Here is a 19,347-nt window from a genome sequence, read left to right as displayed (position 1 = left end):
ATTTACTGACACTTCAAAAACGCTGCCAATCTGTGAGAAATTCCCTTTAAATGATAAGTATATGTATATAGATGGGTTATATATGAAGATTTATTAAAATAACAAGTTATCGATGTGCAAATGTATCTACAGAATATAGGCACCGTTTCATTTACATAACAAAAAATATCTCTATTAATAGTACATGTCATTGCATACATGATTATTATGACGTCATTCGCGTACATAAATGACGACATTACATTCAATATGGCTGTCAAATATTACAACGCTGCAGTTTGACAGGTAAGCAATCCATTCATCATGTTCGGGCATATAACTTTTTTGTAGTGAGAAATGCGGTATTTAAAGTTGATACAGTTTTAAATCAAACATTTTTTAAACTTGTAAATAGTAGATCTTCAACGTATTTTTTTTAAATTGCACGCATTTGTTCAGCCATTTTACGAACGTGTGAATGTCAGAAATGATCGTTGACATCGGGGTTGACATTTAGGCGAAAGATACACGCACTGTATTATGACAAAACATGATGTACATGACTGTGATATTTAAAACCGTAAACGAGCTAGAACTTGCACACGATTCGGTCGCTACCATCGTCGCCGTTTCCGGTAGTTGCATTTGTATTTGTGTGGCAAACCCCGTGCACTCTTTCGAATGTCATAGCAGCCACCGCTACCTTAGTAATTTCAAGCTTTTCCGACATAAAGTTTCTCACTATTTCGTCGCATCCTGTCGACGTTTCATTGGGTTACTCAATTAAGTTGTGTGAACGGTTTAAATGTGTTTACTTATTAATCGATAGTTCATCGGTACTGTCTGGTGTTGGCAAAAACAAAACCGCAGGTAACAGAACAACAAAGCCATCATCCGCTTCGGTTGTCTTTGAATCAATTATTGACGATGTCTATTGATCCCGGAACAAAACAGGTGTTTCGCATGACGATATTACAGATACAACTTATCTCGAAGTGTCATTAAAATTGTTAACGATTGTAGATTGTAGAAACGTTCACGCGTTAATTGCTTTATTATTTTTTGTGGACTAACTGGCAGTGTTCATGTACTGATTTTACATAAAGGTAAGAAAAACACTAACTTAAATGATTATATTACCAAGAAGTATTCACCATGTGCACACCGCTTTAATTATCTTATGTTTAAAACATATCATAAGTAAAACTCAATAAAATAAAGTAAAACGATATTTTGATATATTTTTTAAACGAAATTCACACCTGTAATGGTGTGGGTTTTTAATTGCATTGACGAAATTGAAACCGTGCACTATGAGCGTAAAGGGAATTTAAAAAAACTGAAAGCCTTTACATTCTTATATGTTTTACTCGAACTGTCGTGTTTATTATTTTTGACGTTTAGATACTGATATGTGTAATTTGAAATAAATATAAACCCAACAAGCCGAACAATGGCATGACACTCTGACGATGTATGGAAGTATCTTTATCCGGATGTCTTTGTTCCTTATTTAAAAATCTGAAATTTTTATCCGTTAGTGTTTAATGCTTATGCACTGAAATCTGCGTGAGCAATGTACGCATGCACTTCGTATGTAGAGAATATACGCATGCGCTTCGTATTTAGAGAATATACGCATGCGCTTCGTAGCTAGAGAATGTACGCATGCGCTTCGTATTTAGAGAATGTACGCATGCGCTTCGTATTTAGAGAATATACGCATGCGCTTCGTATTTAGAGAATGCACGCATGCGCTTCGTATTCAGAGATTGAACGCGTGCGCTTCGTATTAAGAGAATGTACGCATGCGCTTCGTATTTAGAGAACGTACGCATGTGCGTCGTATTTAGAAAATGAACGCGTGCGCTTCGTATGGAGAGAATGTACGCATGCGTATTTAGATTGAATATTATAATAATTTAACGCGATTCATGAAAAAAAAACTCCCCTTATGACCTACACAATTATACCTATAATAAATACCAGTTATTCTTTAGCAAAATTGACCAACATTGCTGTTTCTTAATATTAAGATGGAGTTATTCAGTCGTGTTGTGCCTGTCATTAGCTATTAAAATTAATTTGTTATTGACGTCTTTTGTATTTGATTGTTGCATCGCATATTACTAAATTTTCCCTCGTTAAATGTTATATATATATATATAATTCAAGTAAATTTTCGATATGCGTTATAAATGCTTCTTTGTAGTACAAAGCTTGAATCGCTATATTTGCTCTGCGACCATACTCGTGTCCGATCCGTATATGCAGCGCAAACACGCATTGGTCTGGTGTACGAAGGGCGCATTCGCGGCGTCACACTGTAGACCAATTACCATGCAGAGACGCGATTTTGTAAAACTCAATTGACCGCTTTTGTCATTTTTTATTATTGATTATCCAATACAATTGTTTATTTCAATAGCTAAACACTTCCAAACGCACGCTTGTCATTAAAGAAAAAAGTAAGAAATGGGAAGTGGTGGATCGAAAGCCAAGACGGTTAAGATTAAAGAAATAGAGGACACAACCAAGTCAGACAAACGCCGGAAATCCAATTTAAGCAACAGAGAATCAGAGCTGCCTCGTACGCCGGAACACCGCAAGCCACCAAAAGGCATCCGGCGACCTTCCCCTCATAGACACAATCGAGGCTCCGGGTCGGCACCGCCCGCGGAAAACTTCGTGCCCTACGAGGCAGAGGACCTGAGTCTTACTGGCGACTGGGAACTGGAGAAAAGCATAGATGTGGGTGATCTAAATTTGGCACTTACACACTTGGAGACTTTTCTAACGCAACACTTTTCAAACTTGAATATCTCTGTCATGAGTTAAGGTTTTTATTTAAAATTTCACATGCGATCTTTTGACTATATTCTGTGCAAGATTACGATAAATTCATTCATCCGTGACAATCACGCGCTTTTTCACGTGGGGTAGGCGTGGTTTCATCTTTTTGCACGTGAAAATGGTGAAACGCGATATGATTCTAATTGTATTTAAATTTCTTCATTTAAGGTGGTTTGATATACCAGGAAAACATAAAATTAATTTAAAAATCAATATGTCTCGTATACAATTTCAGGAGCGCAACAGCGCAAATAGCATGTTGCAGGCTACCTTCCCCACTTGCTGAAGCATCCGATCGTCACGGATGAATGATTTCATCGTTTGCTTGGACATATTGTTGTCAAATGATCACATGTACAATTTTACATCATAATATTAACTCATAATTGAGATATTTAAGTTTAAAAATGATGTGCAATGTTACAAGTCGGTCGGTCATTAAGACATGTAACTACTACATGTCATGGTTAAACTAAACTTTTACATGACATGCACTGTCATTAAACCATTAAGGTACTATCTAATCGTGAACTGTGTTATTGTCTGTCTATGAAATGACGATTAATATAAATGGGGCAGACATTAGACTTTGAATAATGGGTATAATAATCTCTTTATTTTCCGAAGGTAACTCAGCTTACAAAATTTCTATGTTTCCAAATAATTTTCACAAGTCTCGATTCCAAATGCACGCATGTGTTTATGTTCATTTCGATGTCTATCAGAATGAAACGCCGCTCGAGGACATCGCGTACCCGGCCCCGCGACCCGGAAACCCCGCGGCGGACAGAAACGAACTGCAGAAAGTCGACTTTGAGGTCATCAAGGTACTAACTGTTGCTGTATGATTAACCCTTTGCATGCTGGGAAATTTGTTGTCTGCTGAAATGTCGTCTGCTGAATTTCTAAAATGAGCATTTTATTCATTTTTTTTCCAAAGAATACTATAAGAATAGCAAACAGTTTGGATCCTGATGAGACGCCACGTTATGTGGCGTCTCATCTGGATCCAAACTGTTTGCAAAGGCCTTCAAAATTCGGTTCCAGCACTGAAAGAGTTAAAAAAAAATGTGCGAAGCGTAGTTGTTGCCGGTAAATAAGTTCTGTAATGGTGATGCTTTTGTGTGTTGATTTTCAACACAAAAAAAGCAAATGCGTGATTATTTGAATGAAAGGTAGAATTCTATTACTGGATTCTCTTTCGGCATGAGCGTGAGTTACTATCTCATTATTACCTGTGTGTTGAATGAGGAATCTGGTTAGTGTCACATTTCATGTTTGACACTAGTTGTTCGTTGATTATCAACCACATGAAATGTTTGTTATGCAGTGTGTTGCATATTTATGCATAAGCATTTCAATTCTTGTCTATACGGTTTATATATGATTGCATAGTTCATATCACATTTCCGGTATATGAAAGTACAGTTGCCCGTATGTACGCACATATTTGAGAACAGAGGGTAATTAACGCATAAAACTGTAAAACATGTAATATTCGTCAGTACGAAATTTCATGTGAAAAAAAAACAATATGTGGGAACTAAAATTGTGGATTTCCAATGTAAAAAAAAATATATGAGCAGTGCTCTGTGAAAAGGGGCTTTAATGCATGTGCGTAAAGTGTCGTCCCAGATTAGCCTGTGCAGTCCGCACAGGCTAATCAGTGACGACACTTTCCGCTTTTATGATATTTTCCGTTTCAAGAAAGTCTCTTGTTAGCAAAAATCAAGTTTAGGCGGAAAGTGTCGTCCAAGAATAGCCTGTACGTACTGCACAGACTAATCTGGGACGACACTTTACGCACATGCATTGAACCCCTTTTTAACAGAGCACGGCCCATATAAAAGTGTTGCGTATCCCAGTACACCGTTTGTCACACGCTACGGTCAAGTGTACTTTATTATCAACCTGTCAATTAGGCAATGGACGGCTGTTTTGCAAACACGGCACGTTCATTTGTGTAATGGGGTCCGACAACAAAGATGACGATAACGTGACAACACGTCAGTAAAATGGCGATGCCGACGTGATGGTGATAGCAAGAAATCATATTGCATTATCATAAACGTACTTTCGTGTTGTCGAGTTATCGTCGTCTTACTGTCGCATTATGTTGTGTGTGGCGTCAATTAAGGCAAGCGGTTCGACGCATAATCCCAATAAACTAGGTTTCTCGTGAGAACCTAGGTTCTCATGAGAACTATGGTTCCCAAATGAAATCTTGGGTTCTCATGAAAACTTAGGATATCCGAGAGAACGTCGTGAAAAGCTGTCGAGAACCTAGGTTCTTGTGAAAACCATATCAAACGAGAACTTAAGTTCTCAGAATGAGACCCTAGGTTCTCATGAAAAACCTAGTTTCTCATGAGAACCTAGGTTGTCTAGCGTAAACTAAGGTTTTCAAATGAGAACCTAGGTTCTCATGAAAACCTAGAATCTCATGAAAAACATAGTTTCTCACGAGAACCTTAGTTCTCATGAAAAACCTGGTTTCTTGGGATTTCATAAACCTAGTTTCTCATGAGAACCTAGGTTCTCATGAAAAACCTGGTTTCTTGGGATTTCATAAACCTAGTTTCTCATGAGAACCTAGGTTCTCATGAAAAACCTAGTTTCTCATGAAAACCTGGTTTCTTGGGATTATCAACAGAGATAAGCCGTCGGTGACCGCCTCTTGTTCATATGTACGACGTTTTCCGTGCATGGGTGTTCTTGAGGAATAAAATTAGTAAAGAAATCGGTCAACATTGGTCTGAACACATGAATAAAAAATTAAACTGTTTATGAAATACATCTTTAATTGTAAATATTATATTGAGACTAAAAATTGAAACAAATTCAGATCAATCGTTACATAATTCATTGTTACCGCATTAAATGAGTTTCAGATATTCAGGTCCCTTGTTCGGGCTTCAAACTACTGTACGGTACAGTATTGGGTTATTTTTTAGTTTTCTATTTTAGGTATGTCTGTGATATATTTAAGCAGTCATTATGGTATAAATACAAGTTTAATCTCTATTGATAATGTGTAAAAATGTATTATTCAATCTTAAGATATCGGCCCACACTGCAAGAAAAACTTATGCACTAAAGACTTTGCAAACATTTTTCAATAACTTGAGATATCTGCAAAAATAAAGTTCTTAACGGCGTGTTTTCATTCTGTCCAGCCCGTGTGTAATCATATGTGAACCTCATTGATCCTGAGCCTTGAATAATATGTGTCCCGTATTCCAAACGAGCAAGTCTACGCCGTCCGACGCGTAATTCTGGAAACCTAGGTTCTCATAAGAACCTAGGTTCTCATGAGAACCTATGGTTCCCAAATGAAAACCACGGATTATGGCAAGCAGTTCGACGCATAATCCCAAGAAACTATGTTTTTCATGAGAACCTAGGTTCTCATTCTGAAAACCTAGGTTCTTACCAGAACCTTGGATTTCAAATGAGAACCTAGGTTCTCATAAAAAACCTAGTTTCTCATGAGAACCTTGGTTCTAATGAAAACCTAGGATATAGAATAAAAACTTGGGTTCTGGAAGCCATATGCAATCTTCAACCGAGAACCTAGGTTCTCATTCTGAGAACATAGGTTCTCATTAGAAAACTAGTTTCTTGGGATTTTGCGTCGAACCGCTTGCCAAAGTCAATTGCATTAGAGATATAAAAATTGTCAGCTATATTAAACAAATCCTAACAAATCTTAATCTAACAAAAGAGCGATGTATCCCTTCACCATACTGCATGTTAAAAATGTGTTTACATCGTAGTTGAGCCACACAAATCCAATCAGCCCAAAGGGAACATTTATGGGAGTTGCCATGGCACTGACGGCGCCCCACGACCTAGATATCGCGCGGGTTCGAGCCTTGGTCACCTGGCTAGGGTGCCAGAAGATCCGGTCGCGCCAGTACGGTTCAGACACAAAGAAAGGCACAGTGCTTGGATACATGAAACAGATAAAAGATCTGCAGGGGACGTTTGCTGGGCTTTTAACACTTTTATGCAGGTACTATATTCTGCAATTGTTTTCTGTCCTAGTTCACTGTAATAATATGTTATATTTTGATTTTAGAATAATACTTTTAACATGATTATCACATCGTTTGTATTGGTAATGTATAAATAATGATATATGCGTTCACCTTCATATTACTGCACTTGTGTTTGTATGTGGACCATTTGCCGGTCATATCTAAATTGACACACGTTTAACATGCCATGAAAACGATATCTGCGGCATCATAATCAAAACTTTTTTCAGGTCCGTCAATATCCCGTGCGTCATTGTCAAAGGGATATACCGGTCCTCGAACCATCGCGTAGGAGAAGATGACGTCACAGAATCTCGCTGCACGTGGTGTGCCGTGTACATGGACGGCGCGTGGCAGCTGGTTCATCCGTACTTGATGTGCACGCCGCTGTCAACAAAATCGCCCTCAGACGACTGGAAGTTAATCGAGTCGACCAAATCCGAAGTGCCGCCGACGAAGGGCACCATCTTAAACAATTTTTTCTTCGTACCTAAGCCTTCGGATTTCATTCTTTTCTGCTTTCCGGACGAGAAAAAGTGGCAACTCCTCGAGGACGCAATTCCTTACCAAAAGTTTATCAAGTCGCCATTCTTACGCTCGGCATTTTATGAATCAGGAATGCAACTGAAAACAACCGCATCGAGTATTCTTAAATCCGAAGGGGGAAAATGCACGATTAAAATTCAATGTACCCAAGAAAATGCCAACAAAACTGTACTCATGTACGATCTCTTTAGCCTTGACCTTGAACTGAAGTGGGGCCCGGATGAAGGTCGCGTGGTGCTGTGTGGACGTAACGAGGACACGTGGAACGTGCAAGTGAAGTTTCCAGTTGAGGGAACCTACAAATTGTCACTATTTGCACTCATCGACGACAGTTGGTTCTTTTGGATAGGTTCGTACCGTATTAATTTATATTTTAACGCGTTCGCCTCTTCAATTCTTTATTTAATATTTCTAGTGATTGTATACGTGGATAGTTACGTCGGATATGTGAATTTACACAGATTAAATTGCTTTTGGTGTACCGATGCTTTGTCTGGCCATACACGGCATACAGGCTCTGCGAATGTAATGCTTAGCGTAAGGAAAATCATTTACTGATATAATGGATGTGCGATATGGGCAAAATGTTTTGTTTTATTTTGTTTGCTTAATTGATTTATATTATTGGAGTAATAGAATGAAGTTATGTGCGCATTGTTTATATTAAACAAGCAATGTATTTTTTAAAGATGTTAAGATATACGGCGTTGATATTAATTATTTTTTGCTTTTGAAAATGATTGTACAAAAAATCAAAGATTTTAAGAGGAATGTCGCGGATGTTTTTTTGTTTTTTTCTAAAATAAAATCTTACACGCGTTTAATCAGCATACATTTAAATGAGTACGAACGTAGTTTGCAATCATATCGGTGACCCTTCTCAGAGAATGTAAAAGCGAAACAAAGGCTAGTATTTGTGTACAAATCTTGGGGACACAAAATGTGCGTTTCACTGTGTTGTTCATTCCAGTTATGTATTTAAAATTGGTTCTGCGACTGGCCTTGTACTATATATATTACAGTTTCGGTCGATGGTCTAAAAGTTGTATATACAAATGTACAGAAATATTTGGGATTTCCTTATCGTGATCACCTGTTATGAAATACTACCCATTAAATATCGTCAATCATTTTTTTCAGATTCTAATTTAACACCTCTTGAAGACAAGAAATAACGTTATCTATTTTGCTTAGTTAAAGCTTTTTTATTAAAAGCGAGAACTCAAGTTGTTGGTATAAGCCAACCTGGGTTAAATTTCCCCATCATTTTATTGGCTCGTGGTAAGGTCAATTAAAGTGATAATTTTGGATAGACAGTTGCGCCGAAAAAATAATCTTTTTTTATGCTCTGTTACGCTGGGGCAATCCAGCCTGCCTAAACTTTGCTCTTCATTTAAAGGGATCTTTTCACGCTTTGGTAAATTGACAAAATTGAAAAAAGTTGTTTCAGATTCGCAAATTTTCGTTTTAGTTATGATAATTGTGAGGAAACAGTAATACTGAACATTTACCATGGTCTAATATAGCCATTATATGCATCTTTTGACGATTTTAAAACCTAAAAATTATAAAGCGTTGCAACGCGAAACGATTGAATAATTTGGAGAGTTCTGTTTTTGTCGTTAAATTTTGTGAAACTACAAAGATTGCTTATATAAAGTATAAAATACATCCGATACGTGTACTCGGCGGAATAGCTCAGTAGGCTAGAGCGTTTTTACTTCAGGACTCTGGCAGGACTCCAGGGGTCACTGGTTCGAAACCTGTTCCGGGCAATGTTCTTTTCTTTTTTTAAATTTTATTCTTGATTTTTTACTGGAGCTTTTACGATCCAATGTTTACATTTATCGATGTAAAGCATTTAATGAATAAGTTAAAAAAAATGCCAAAATCTGTGAAAAGGCCCCTTTAATACAGGTAATTAAAAGGAACGTGAACGATGTCGGGATTGATTTTTTTAATGATGTCATTATTTGGGTGTTATGACGTAATGCTTCCCCAGAGAGTTCATTGTTTAGTCCTTTTAAAATCATATTAAACAAATTATTATGGCAAACGATAAATTCAAAAGTGCGTGTCTTGGTTGAGTATGTTATTTTTAATCATGCATTTTAATAGAAAAAATTACCCGGGGATTGATATGACTAGTTTACCATAACCAAACAATATGCTTTTTTTATTAAGTTCTTTTATTCAAATATTGTCTTGTAGGAGACTTCAAGATCGTTTGCGAGGATCCCTATCACAACTTCGTACCCGCACCGTTCGTACCCGATGATGTGGGGTACGGACCGAGCACACTGAGCGAAAGGGCGGGGCTACTTTGCCCTTCCCATGAGGGCGGGATAGTCTTCTACAAACCAAAGGAAACCCACGTGATCAAGTTCCTAGTTGTAGAAAAAATCGTTTTAAGGTAAGTATAAGTAACGCGCCTTCTGTTAGTGGAGTCAACTATGAAATGATATGAATTATTAAACTTCATAAGATCCGTAAACACTGCCCAAAACTATAAAGCTTTATAAAAACTGCCAACAACAAAACGTGCCATACGAAGGTTAATTACAATAGGAAGACCCTAAAACAAGTAACATTGTTGTAAACACGTTAGAATCCAAACATTCTGCAACTTTTAGCATCTAAAAATCGTATAACAGTGTCATCTTGTTTCGTTTTACGGATGATATCGAATCAGGATCAGTTTCATTCGGTTTGTGTTAATTTGCATAATTTATGCAAGCTATCCCATCATCAAATTCCGAAATTCAACTGTGTTTATAACGCGCTTGTGGACCAAATGCCTTCAGTAAGTAAAAAAGTTTGGCCTTTGATATGTTCATACTTGTATAATTATTTAATATTTTGACTTTTGTATGAACCACACTACCACACTGTGAATGAACAAAAACTGTCACGTGACCACAAAAGTCAACGTCAGTAGTCATTTTATGACAACAAATAGCCGCGCAAGGTAGGTTTTTTTTCCAATATCTTTGCTGATCATCCTCTGACTTTCATACGACCTAGTGCATGCAATATGGCATGCATATAGCTTTCGATCGGTATATCACGCGTTTTGTGTGTTGCTCCACAGGCAGCAGTATCATAAATTTGCCCCCCCCCCCGGAACCCTACCCCCCCCCCCGGAACCCTACCCCCCCCCCCCCCCCCCCCAGCTTACCCCAGGGGTTCCAGATTGTTAAATGTACACCTATTGTGTATGGTTTGACTTTTCAACAACAACTATTGACAAAAATTCATAGTTTGAAAAAATAACCCTCGTATAGGTATTATATATACACAAGGTATGAAACGCACTATATGCCTATTGCTGAAAGATTGTGGAACACTGGACGTGACCTTTTTCATCGAAAACACACATGTTCCCATGCAGTTGCCGACAAAATGCAACTGGATTCGTTGAAAGAGAGTGAATGCAACGAGATTACACTACTAACCGATCTCCTGCTCGGCTAATAACTTTAATATTCAATTAAATTCGACTTTCTCGCTACATGTCTGTGTTTTGCTGTCATATTTTGTCGATCGAATGCTCGGTTCTAAAACGCCATATCATTGGCCAACACAATGAGAACAACCAACCAGATGACGCGTTATAAAATTAAAATGGTGTACATGTGTAGATGAAACACCGAGTGACATATAGCGAGAAAGTCAAATTTAATTGAATATTAAAGTTATTAGCCGAGCAGGAGATCGGTTAGTTGTGTAATCACGTTGCTTTAACTGTCTTTTAACGAATCCAGTTGCATGTTGTCGGCAACTGCATGGGAACATGTGTGTTTTCGATGAAAAAGGTCACGTCCAGTGTTCCACAATCTTTCAGCAATAGGCATACTGGTCATGTACGTAATTCCGGCCTGTACGTAAAAAATCGGCCATCTGTGTAAAATCATTTTCATGATCTTCACGCACTTATTTTGTTTTTATTTAGAAAAAACAACATGAAAACCATCCCTACTCTCAATATGTTGCAAATGTAAGAACCATATCATTGTAAACTTTTGTGTTAAAATGTCACAAATATAGCAGGAAATATTTGGCTCGTGGGGAAAGTGATGTCATCATTAGTTGCAACAATTATATTCATATAAGAAACAAATATATTTGACAAAATTATTTAAATTTTATCTAATAAACTTTAATTAAAGTTTTACCAATTAATTGTACAAAAAATTATATTCAAAACATACAAATCAGAACCTAAATATAAATTTTTGATATATGAATTACCTCCCTTGATAAGAATATTACTAGATTACATGTTTAAATATTATATATAAGCGTTTACTAATAATCAACACTGAAGCAAACTTTTTAAACAAAATGTGTTTAGTTTTTTAGCTGTGTTTGAAAAAATTGATTAAACCCATTAAAAACAAGTATTTTTTTTAAGAATTAGCAGCTTCCCATTGTTTATATTTATTAAAATAGGTAGGGGGAGTAACTGGTATAAAAATTTCACATTTATTTTAAATTTCAAGTCAAAAATTTTAATAGTATAAACATTGATTAATACTCTGAAATTGAGGACATTTGTCTAAAGATATTGCTTTGTAATTTTATCTGCAGATCAAACTGAAAAGTGGCCGATTTTTTAGGTACATTTAACCTACGAAAATGGATAGTTTACATGTCATCATCTTCTGTTCATTAAGTAACATTCACCGATCGAATTCTATTCAAATTTTCATGCCAGGTGAGTTTTGAACCCAGGATTATATATGTGAAGTTTAGTTTCAACCAGTTGCCTAACACTAAAGATTTTTCTTAAATAGTCCCAAAAGTGGCCGGAATTACGTACATGACCAGTATAGTGCGTTTCATACCTTGTGTATATATAATACCTATACGAGGGTTATTTTTTCAAACTATGAAATTTTGTCAATATACGTTGTTGAAAAGTCAAACCATACACAATAGGTGTACATTTAACAATCTGGAACCCCTGGGGTAAGCTGGGGGGGGGGGGGGTAGGGTTCCGGGGGGGGGGGGGGTAGGGTTCCGGGGGGGGGGGGGCAAATTTATGATACTGCTGCCTGTGTGTTGCTCTGGTTTTCGAGAACACTTCGGCGCAAATTTCCATTTAAGAAACAAGCGTAAGTAGTAAAATTACAGAGAGTCAGTGTTCTCGAAAATTAACGATCAAAGAACTGTCTATGCTTTACCGGACGAACATATATTACATATGTCTATGCATAAACAAACACAAATATATACCAGATATTAAATAAACGTTTAAAGAGTGAAAACACATATGGCAAACGTCAGTAATACGTTTAGGAATGGCAAAGGTCAGTAGCAAAAATATGCAAACGACAGTAGCCGAATAAACACAAGAGTTTAATTTAATGAAAAACATGTGAAACAATATAATTTATGCTAATTTAGATTTAAATTAGATATAACAAGTTAAGATTGATGTCATAAATTAATACACGACATATATTATTTCTGCAACAATAAAAATGAACTAATGTGTAAGTGATATTATGTGCACTATTGGAATAAAACCTACCTTGCGCGGCTGTTTGTTGTCATAAAATGACTACTGACGTTGACTTTTGTGGACACGTGACAGTTTTTGTTCATTCACAGTGTACCATTATTCATGAGAATTACGTCATGCGTCCGACGCTGCCAGAAGCCAATCTCGCGTTCGCTCGTAAATGTTCGGATATCGTCGCGGGAAATTCAAATTGAATATATTGTGACACAAACAAATCGAGCATGTTGTATCTCGTTAAATCAATGTTACCAGACCAAACTAGCGTTGAAATTTTGGATATTGCTTTAAGGAACGCTGATTTTTTTACGGGTCAACTATATTTTACGAAGTATTCTTTTAGTTTAAGCATTTACGGATCTTGAACGATAAGGTCCTTAAGATCAAGTGAAATTTTAATCTAACGCATTTAAGTATTTTGTAAATATTAAACAATTTATTTAATTCACAACAACATTACCCGAGGTCGTCAGTATTCCGTATATTTTACGCTAGTAATGGTACTTTCTATATTGTATATCGGCAATATGTTTTGCATATGTCACAGGAAATAACAAGTACGAATTAAAAAAACACCATAGTATTCTACACGTATCATGGAACGATTAAAGGGGCCTTTTCACGTTTTGGTAAATTGACACAATTTAAAAAAAGTGGTTTCATATTCGCAAATTTTCGTTTTAGTTATGATATTTGTGGGGAAATAATATTACTGAACATTAACCATGCTCTAAAATATTTATTATATGCATCTTGATGCCGATTTGAAAACCTGAAAATTATAAAGTGTTGCAACGCGAAACGATTTAATAACTTGGAAAGTTCTGTTGTTGTCGTTATATTTGGCGATACTACGAGGATTGCTTATATAAAGTAAAAAAATACATCCTCTCATAGCATGAGCACGCATGGCCGAGTGGTCAAAGCGGAAGACTTTTACTCCAGGACTCCAGGGGTCAATGGTTCGAGCACAGTTGGAGGTTACCTTTTTAAAAATGTATTCTTGTTTTTTTATTGGAGATGTTTAGGTCCAATGTTTATATTTATCAAAATGAAGTTATTTATGACAAACTTCAAAACATGCCAAAATCTGTGAAACGGCCCCCTTTATGATTTTTAACTTTGTACTTCTCACGCCGACTGCTAACCAGATACGCCTTGGAGCACTCGAAGTACAGTACGGCGTCGCTGGCGCACCACTGCCGATTGACAAAACACAAGGGCGAGGTGGACCTGGCCGTCACGCTTCCACTTCCCGGGCAGTTCGCGCTGCGCGTTCTCAAGGGCAACGCGCACGGGGATTTCGAGAACGTCATCAACTACCTATTCACGAGCGAGGACGACGGGAGAAGCAGAGAGGTAATAATAATGGGTGTCGTTTTGCGTAGAAGATCAAATTGCATCTGGCTGCTTAATTATTCAAAATACATGTGTGTTTTTTTAAATTGTTTAAATTATTGGACATTATTAGTTAGATACAGTATAGATATGTGTCATGGCAGAATGTTTGTATACGATTTTTTTGCAAGTGCATGCGGGTTTTTACCTTTGCTGCAGGAAGCAATGTTATTTATGTTAATATACTATAAAGGAAATGTGAATGAAACTAATGCGTTTTTTTTTAATTATAAACTTCATATGCAATAGTCGACCCGACAGGTCCCGAAATTACTCATTTTTTAATGTTGACCCGTCTCGAAAAAAATTGATTGACCCTAAAACAAAGAGTGTTTTTGTAAATATCCATTAACAATCACACCAATATTTCCGCTACGCCATTTCTTGTTCCAGAACGTGTTTCAGCGGAAGGCGCGCTGGAACCTCCGGGAGGCTTCCGCGGGAAGGAACGTGATAGCGCTCGAGGGCGCCCTCGCAAAGTTCACCAGCGTCAAGCTGGAGCCGGATGACGACCACCTGAGGGGCTCTCGCAGACTGAGATACTTGAAACTCAAGAAAGGTGCACTGGTCGCTGAAACTGTGATGTACTTGTATTCTTAGAGATCTACTAATGAAAGCTTTTCCCAATGTACCCCGGTAGTGTCAAGAAGGCTTATACATTTATCAAAATGAAGAACGTAGACATTTATTCTGAGTAATGAAAATGTAGTGCTTAAAAATTCATAACCATTCAATAAAAATGTATAGAAAATAAAATAATAATAAATTCGGTATGCCAATCTTTCTTTCAATCAATGTCTTAAAACAACAAGGTAACTGAGACTTGCTAAATGTTTTACGTACCGTAATTACTCTATGTTTTCGGACACTTAAAAATAATTAATTTTTTTCGTGTCCGAAAACATAGGTACAAAAAATATGCACAAAATGCAGGTGTCCGAAAACTTAGAGTCGAAAATTGAAGTGTCCGAAAATAGCGTCAATTGTATCAACGACTACCGGTAATAGCATGCGCTTGTAAAATACAATGCCGTACAGAATAAATTACAGTTATATATATTTGACTGCATTTAAAATAATTTGAAATGCTTGATTTATTTGACAGAAAGTTACTACAAGGTTGTACTTTGACCAACGAGTTCAAAGATGAGAATGTTACGTACCGATACTCGCTAGTATTAACCTGTAATTAACGCAAAAAAAGCAAACTATGAATTCTTTGTTTGTTCATTTCAGATAGTTGTTTTCTAACACCTTCCATTGTTCGTAAAACTTGCAATAGAGTGCATCACACTTTGAAGCGTTTAGTATTCGTCACAGTTATTTTACTTAGAAGGCGTAAAACCATTGCGGTAGATAGTTGAACTGTTAATTGGTACTGCCCCTGGTAAGTGTCATAACGCTTATGCTATCGGGCAAAACCATTGTTTAATACCGGTTTACCAGGTTATTTATCCAATAACGCAATGTAATGGTCCGTTGCCCTCAGGCATGCACATTCCATGTTTTATGATGTTAATCTGGTTGTAAAACCCTGTGATCGAAGTGTCATTAGATATCGAAAACAGGACCGAACTTTGGTAAAATATCGCTGTAAAATATTCTGTCCGAAAACTTAGAGACATAAATAATGGACGAAAAATTGTGTGTCCGAAAATTAAGAGTCATGAAAAATAATTATTTTTGCTAAAAAAGGGGGTGTCCGAAAACTTAGAGTGTCCGAAAACATAGAGTAATTACGGTACTTATGTAAAAGTAATATAAGCATACAATCACTGCATTATAAATAGCAATTGTTTTTCTAACAATTCTATGTAAATTCACTATTACTCCTGGTCAGGTTTACGCGATGGACGTATGCGACGTCATGAGGATACGTTAGCTAAAGCGGTGGATGAGGCGGAGATGTCAACGTTCCGGGTCGCGTTACGTCACAACATTGATAAAGCGAAGGCCTTACTGGCCACACTTCAGGACATCGAGATCACGTGCCATAGCGTCCTTAATCTCGAGCAAAAGACTATCTCTGAGATAGCGAACTTTGCGAGCCCACCTAAGGACGTCCACTTTACGATGATAGCAACGTATCTATTGCTGGGGGAGAAAAAGCAACACTTGAAGGTGACTTACATATCAATACCTATAACAATTTCGTTAATATTTGGGGACAATAAAGGCCCCATTTTCGTTGCTGTAGGTTTCCAAAAGATTTGGCAATGCCTGATAAACTTGTTTTAATTTATTATGCGAAATTACATTATCAAGTAACAAATGTTGTCTGATCGTTAGCACTTAAATTTGCCAATTACTGATTTTGAATTTTTGTTTTAAATTTTGTCAGCGGTAATTCAATTGTAATTTTTTTTCAACATTGGACATAATTATTCGTTAGGATCTTAAATTCGTCATTCAGTCCACTGTCAAAATAGACGAAAATTAATGCCTGTCGAATAATAATGGTTTCACAGTAACACGTGTTGACTTTTTTAGCAAAACGGAAAAGTTCGTTTAAGAAGTTTGGTCAGTGCTGTTAAAATTAGGATATGCGCCTTATCAGGAATAGGAATATTGTCATAACTCTCCGTTGTTTAAAATGAAACGCACCTTAAAACATGCATTGCATCTCAATGTCAGAAATGGGGCAACATCCAGACGCTGTTGCGACGACAGGGCAAGGAGAGTATCAAGAACCGCATCAATAACTTTGCTGAGACTCCCGCCCCGGACAAGAGCACGGTAAAGAGGGCGCAGAAGTTTCATGATGCCGTGCCCAAACCCTACATCGTATCCGCCAGTCTGGCAGCCGCCGCATTCTACGACTGGGTATGTTGGGCGATTGCATTACCAGAACATTACTTAAAACACGGGCTTTCCTCATTTCGGTGGTGGATGGAAAGTGAGCCGTTGTTAGATACGAGGTGAAGCCCAGAACAGAAATTTAAAAAAAGCAGTTCTGTGGTGCACGAAATTGCAAAGTCTCATTTTTCTCATTTATTAATCAAATTATAGGAGCTAACATATACATAGCATGCACGATTTGTATATGTGTTAAAATATAATATATTGATAAAAATATGTTACAATAACACAAAATAGGCAAGACATATTATACATTGGCGACGAATTTCATAAAATGCAGCAAAGACAAATTAGCGCCCGATTCGATTGTGACGAAGATATTTCGTACATATTTTCTACAATAACCGAAGCATTCGTCCTTTTATTAGGATCGGAGTTAATGTTCGTGTGTCGTATGAATAGATATCGTTGCAGGAAATTAAAATGATCCGTAAAACTAAATTAAGATTCACATCGTACATGCATGATTTACATGCTGGCGAATTCGACTGTTCATACATTTTCGATTTCAGAATCAAATATCTGGCTTATTTCGCATTTTTCGACACATGTTCTTCTTAACTTTTATTTTAATTTATATTGAAAGATATGTAAAATAAGTTTTTTACACATTTTATATAAATTCATAAATATTTGACAAAATCGTGCATACTCTCTTTAACTTGTACAAAATACACATTAAGTAAAACTATAGCTGCACAAGCAGAAGAGAAACCTTATATTAAAATTCGGTACCTTATACATGACAATGAACCAATTGCCAATTAGTGAGACATAAAACAAAATGCACTGGACAATACACACAAACATAATACACAAACATGCTTTAAACCGGTGTTAAAGCCTTGGAATAGTCTGCGCAAAAGCACTGGGGGTTTTAACCGGTTTCTAGAAGCTAAAAACCTTGAATAACTCATACATTACACGCTTTCGTATTTTTTTAAATTTGTATTCGGGTTTGTTCGTGCTCCCAGTTAAATAACAAACAACACATTTATTGCGATTTTCTGTGAGCGACTAACATGATTCTAGTACTTTTGATATATTCATGCAATAAGCTCTGTCAGCCTATAATATACTTTAAAATACTTAATCAAGTTTCATTCTTTTTTTTTACGCAATCCTTGTAAAATATATGCATTGGGTTTTACTCTTTTTTAAATTTCAGGTCAGCGAAGTGCTCTCGCATTTAAATAATTGTTCCCTGAATGCAACGGATGGTGACGACTCCGTTGAAAGTCAAGACCTTGACCTTTCAGAAAGTGTTTACCTTGGTAATAAGGATGATGAAAATCCAGGAAACAGCCCCAGAGACAAAGCTTTCTTGGATGCATGATTCGTTGAGATTCGTTGAGATTAATAGTCCCAAGAAAAAGGACTGTTTAAGTTTGCCTTTCTTGCATTTGTATATCTGATCCTTGTTAACTATGTTCGTGTGTGTATTGATAATATCTGTGGACGTTGTGGCGATTCATTATCATTCTCAAAATACAAAATGTACATACACATGTATACAAATGTTCACACATATATCCTTAAATTGTACCATGAAGTGCCATATTTGTGATTTAAAAAAAACGTTCATGCCTATTAAGTCTGTGTCATATATTTAAAAATGATAATTTAAAATTTCAACCTTGTTTTTGTATAGTAGAGAACAAAATGTATATATAGGCGTAAATGCTATAAATGAAATTTAACCAATTGTGTTTTTAAATGTTGCTTATCTCAAATAATAATGCAACTTGGCTATCTTCATGGTTTGGTTTGCTAATTCAACTTGTGTTTGATTAATTTGTCTAATCATAAAATGTGTATATAAAATATTAACTTACATTTTTGGATTGAATTTCTGTTAACAATGTGTACAAAATACATTAACCGTAACCATTATAAAAGCGTCAAATGAAGCTAGTTGAATATTTCACTTATAATGTTATCTATGTTACATGTCCTTATTGTTTCAAGTGAATACGGTTATATTTTTTGTGTAATCTAGCATAGCTCAAATATATATTACGTTAGGTGGGACAAACGTTTGGTTTCGTTACCTATTTACTGTACACACGTTATTCCTAAATCTTCTATCTTAATTCAATGACGCGAGTATTCCGTAATTTTTTTTATTAAATATATTCCTTTCTGTAA

At 36.5% G+C, this 19,347-nt stretch overlaps 1 protein-coding gene across 6 annotated transcripts; it reads left to right on the top strand.

The window, feature by feature from the left end:
• The first annotated feature begins 218 nt into the window (after positions 1–218).
• LOC127831903 (kyphoscoliosis peptidase-like) lies at positions 219–18,903 on the top strand. Of its 6 annotated transcripts, none has more exons than XM_052356988.1 (12): positions 219–285; positions 2,408–2,730; positions 3,558–3,659; positions 5,724–5,762; positions 6,609–6,847; positions 7,103–7,767; positions 9,630–9,831; positions 14,094–14,301; positions 14,734–14,899; positions 16,181–16,461; positions 16,975–17,163; positions 18,368–18,903. In XM_052356988.1, the coding sequence occupies exons 2-12, from the start codon at positions 2,455–2,457 to the stop codon at positions 18,533–18,535; spliced, it is 2,535 nt and encodes an 844-aa protein (XP_052212948.1). In that variant the 5' UTR covers positions 219–285; positions 2,408–2,454; the 3' UTR covers positions 18,536–18,903. The 6 variants fall into 6 exon arrangements, with proteins under 6 accessions (XP_052212948.1, XP_052212945.1, XP_052212949.1 ...); XM_052356985.1 differs by having other exon boundaries at positions 5,718–5,762; XM_052356986.1 differs by having other exon boundaries at positions 232–285; positions 2,442–2,730; positions 5,718–5,762.
• The last annotated feature ends 444 nt before the right edge of the window (positions 18,904–19,347 follow it).

This window comes from Dreissena polymorpha, chromosome 5 (assembly GCF_020536995.1).
Source record: "Dreissena polymorpha isolate Duluth1 chromosome 5, UMN_Dpol_1.0, whole genome shotgun sequence".
Classification (NCBI taxonomy): domain Eukaryota; kingdom Metazoa; phylum Mollusca; class Bivalvia; order Myida; family Dreissenidae; genus Dreissena; species Dreissena polymorpha.
The sequence above is the reverse complement of the archived record's forward strand: the minus strand, read 5'-3'. Positions and strand labels throughout refer to the sequence as shown.